At 54.8% G+C, this 3007-nt stretch overlaps 1 protein-coding gene across 1 annotated transcript in view; it reads left to right on the forward strand.

The window, feature by feature from the left end:
• RING1 (ring finger protein 1) overlaps window positions 1-2975 on the forward strand; it is a gene marked incomplete at its 3' end in the record, with an annotated part of 10631 nt that extends 7656 nt beyond the window's left edge. Inside the window, exon 4 of the mRNA XM_014961723.1 lies at window positions 2804-2975. Coding sequence (XP_014817209.1) covers window positions 2804-2975 — 172 coding nt within the window. The remainder of the gene's footprint in view (window positions 1-2803) is intronic.
• Between the last annotated feature and the right edge of the window lie 32 nt (window positions 2976-3007).

Here is a 3007-nt window from a genome sequence, read left to right on the forward strand (position 1 = left end):
GAGGGGATGGGGTGAAGGCAGGGATGAGGGTAGGGATGGGATGGGATGAGGGCAGGGATGGGATGGGATGAGGGCAGGGATGAGGGCAGGGCAGGATGGGATGGGATGAGGGGAGGGATGGGATGAGGGCAGGGATGGGATGAAGGCAGGACCAGGATGAGGGCAGGGATGGGATGGGATGGGATGAGGGCAGGAACGAGGACAGGCAGGGACCGCATGAGGGCAGGGATGCACTGGGGCAGGCAGGGGCTCCAGCACTCTCAAAACCCCCACCCCAGCTCCCCAGGGTGGGTGCCACCAGCCTCAGGCCTTCCTCCTCTGGCTTCCCCCTCTTCCTCTTCCTTCCTCTCTCTTCTTCCTTTTTGTCCTTTTCTTCCTCTTCCATCTTTTTCTCCTCTATCTCATCTCCTTTTTCCTCTCTTCTCCTTTCTCATCTGCTTCCTCCTCTTCCTTCCCTCTCCTCCTCCCTTCTCTCCTCTTTCTCCTCCTTCTTCCCCTCTTCCTCCTCCTCTTCTTTCTCTTCCCACTCACATCTCTCCCTCCTCTGCCTCTCTTCCTTCCTCTTCTCTCTTCCTCCTCCCCTCCCTACTCCTTCCTCTTCTTCTTTTCATACCCTCTTCCTCTTTCTTTCCTCTTTCTTCCTCCTCCTCCCTCTTCCTCCTCTCTTCTTCTCCCTCCTCTCTTCCTTCCTCCCCACTCTTCCTCCTCCCTCTTCCTTCCTCCTCCTTTCCTTTCTATTCCTTCCTCCTCTTCTTAATCTCCTCTTCCTTCCTCCCCTCTGCTCCTTCCTCCTCCTCCCTGTCTCCTTTCTATTCTTTCCTCCTCTTTCTCTTTCCTCCTCTTTCTTCTTTCTTCTCCTTCTCTCCTTTCTACTCCTTCTTCTTCCTCTCTTCTTCCTTTCCTCTTCCTTCCTCCTCCTCTTTCTCCTTCCTCCTCCTCTTCCTTCCCCTCTCTCCTTCCTCCTCCTCTCCCCTCCTTCTCTTTCTACTCCTTCCTCTTCCTCTCTTCTTCCTTTCCTCTTCCTTCCTCCTCCTCTTTCTCCTTCCTCCTCCTCTTCCTTCCCCTCTCTCCTTCCTCCTCCTCTCCCCTCCTTCTCTTTCTACTCCTTCCTCTTCCTCTCTTCTTCCTTTCCTCTTCCTCCTTCCCCTCTTTCTCCTTCCTCCTCCTCTTCCTTCCCCTCTTTCTCCTTCCTCCTCCTCCTTCTCTTTCTACTCCTTCCTCCTCCTCTCTTCCTTCCTCCTCCTCTCTTCCTTCCTCCTCCTCTCTTCCTTCCTCCTCCTCTCTTCCTTCCTTTCCTCTTCCTTCCCCTCTCTCCTTTCTCCTCCTTCCCTTTCTACTCCTTCCTCTTCCTCTCTTCTTCCTTTCCTCTTCCTTCCTCCTCCTCTCTTCCTTCCTCCTCCTCTCTTCCTTCCTCCTCCTCTCTTCCTTCCTCCTCCTCTCTTCCTTCCTCCTCCTCTCTTCCTTCCTCCTCCTCTCTTCCTTCCTCCTCCTCTCTTCCTTCCTCCTCCTCTCTTCCTTCCTCCTCCTCTCTTCCTTCCTCCTCCTCTCTTCCTTCCTCCTCCTCTCTTCCTTCCTCCTCCTCTCTTCCTTCCTCCTCCTCTCTTCCTTCCTCCTCCTCTCTTCCTTCCTCCTCCTCTCTTCCTTCCTCCTCCTCTTTCTCCTTCCTCCTTCTTCTCTCCTCCTCTCCTCTTCCTCCTTCTTCTCTCTTTCTCCTTCCTCCTCTCCTCCTCTCCTCTTTCTCCTTCCTCCTTCTTCTCTCCTCCTCTCCTCTTCCTCCTTCTTCTCTCTTCCTCTCCTCTTTCTCCCTCCTCCTTCTCTCTTCCTCTCCTCTTTCTCCTTCCTCCTCCTTCTCCTTCCTCCTCTTCCTCTCCTTTCTCCTTCCTCCTCTTCCTCTCCTTTCTCCTTCCTCCTCTTCCTCTCCTCTTTCTCCTTCCTCCTCTTCCTCTCCTCTTTCTCCTTCCTCCTTCCTCCTCTCCTCCTTCTCCTTCCTCCTCTTCCTCTCCTCCTTCTCCTTCCTCCTCTTCCTCTCCTCCTTCTCCTCCTCTTTCTACTCCTTCCTCTTCCTCTCTTCTTCCTTTCCTCTTCCTTCTTCCCCTCTTTCTCCTTCCTCCTCTTTCTCCTTCCTCCTCTTTCTCCTTCTACTCCTTCCTCTCTTCTTCCTTTCCTCTTCCTTCCTCCTCCTTCTCTTCTCTTTCTCCTCCTTCTCTTTCTACTCCTTCCTCCCCTTTCTCCTCTCTTCTTCATCCTCTTCTCTCCTCTTTTTCCTCCTCCTTCTCTTCTTCCTTTCCTCCTCCTTCTTCTCCTCCTTCTCCTTCCTCCTTCTCCTTCCTCCTTCTTCTCTCCTCCTCTCCTCTTTCTCCTTCCTCCTCTTCCTCCTCCTCTTTCTCCTTCCTCCTTCTTCTCTCCTCCTCTCCTCTTCCTCCTTCCTCCTCCTCTCCTCTTCCTCCTTCCTCCTCCTCTCCTCTTCCTCCTTCCTCCTTCTCCTTCCTCTTCTCCTCCCTCCTTCTCCTTCCTCCTCTCCTCCCTCCTTCTCCTTCCTCCTCTCCTCTCTCCTTCTCCTTCCTCCTCTCCTCTTTCTCCTTCCTCCTCTCCTCTTTCTCCTTCCTCCTCTCCTCTTTCTCCTTCCTCCTTCTTCTCTCTTCCTCTCCTCTTTCTCCTCCTCTCCTCCTTCTCCTTCCTCCTCCTTTCCTCTTTCTCCTTCCTCCTCCTCTCCTCTTTCTCCTTCCTCCTTCTTCTCTCTTCCTCCTTCTTCTCTCTTCCTCTCCTCTTCCTCCTCCTCTTTCTCCTCCTCCTCGCGGCCCAGGTACGTGAAGACGACGGCCAACGCCACGGTTGACCACCTCTCCAAGTACCTGGCGCTGCGCATCGCGCTGGAGGAGGCTCCGGGGCCGGGCCCCGAGGCGGCGGCGGGGCTGGAGGAGGTGAGCGAGAAGCAGTACACCATCTACATCACCACCGCCGGCGGAGCCTTCACGGTACCGGGGGGGGCACCGGGAGGGTCAGGGGG

The sequence above is a fragment of the Calidris pugnax genome, unplaced genomic scaffold, assembly GCF_001431845.1.
Source record: "Calidris pugnax isolate Ruff unplaced genomic scaffold, ASM143184v1 scaffold809, whole genome shotgun sequence".
Classification (NCBI taxonomy): domain Eukaryota; kingdom Metazoa; phylum Chordata; class Aves; order Charadriiformes; family Scolopacidae; genus Calidris; species Calidris pugnax.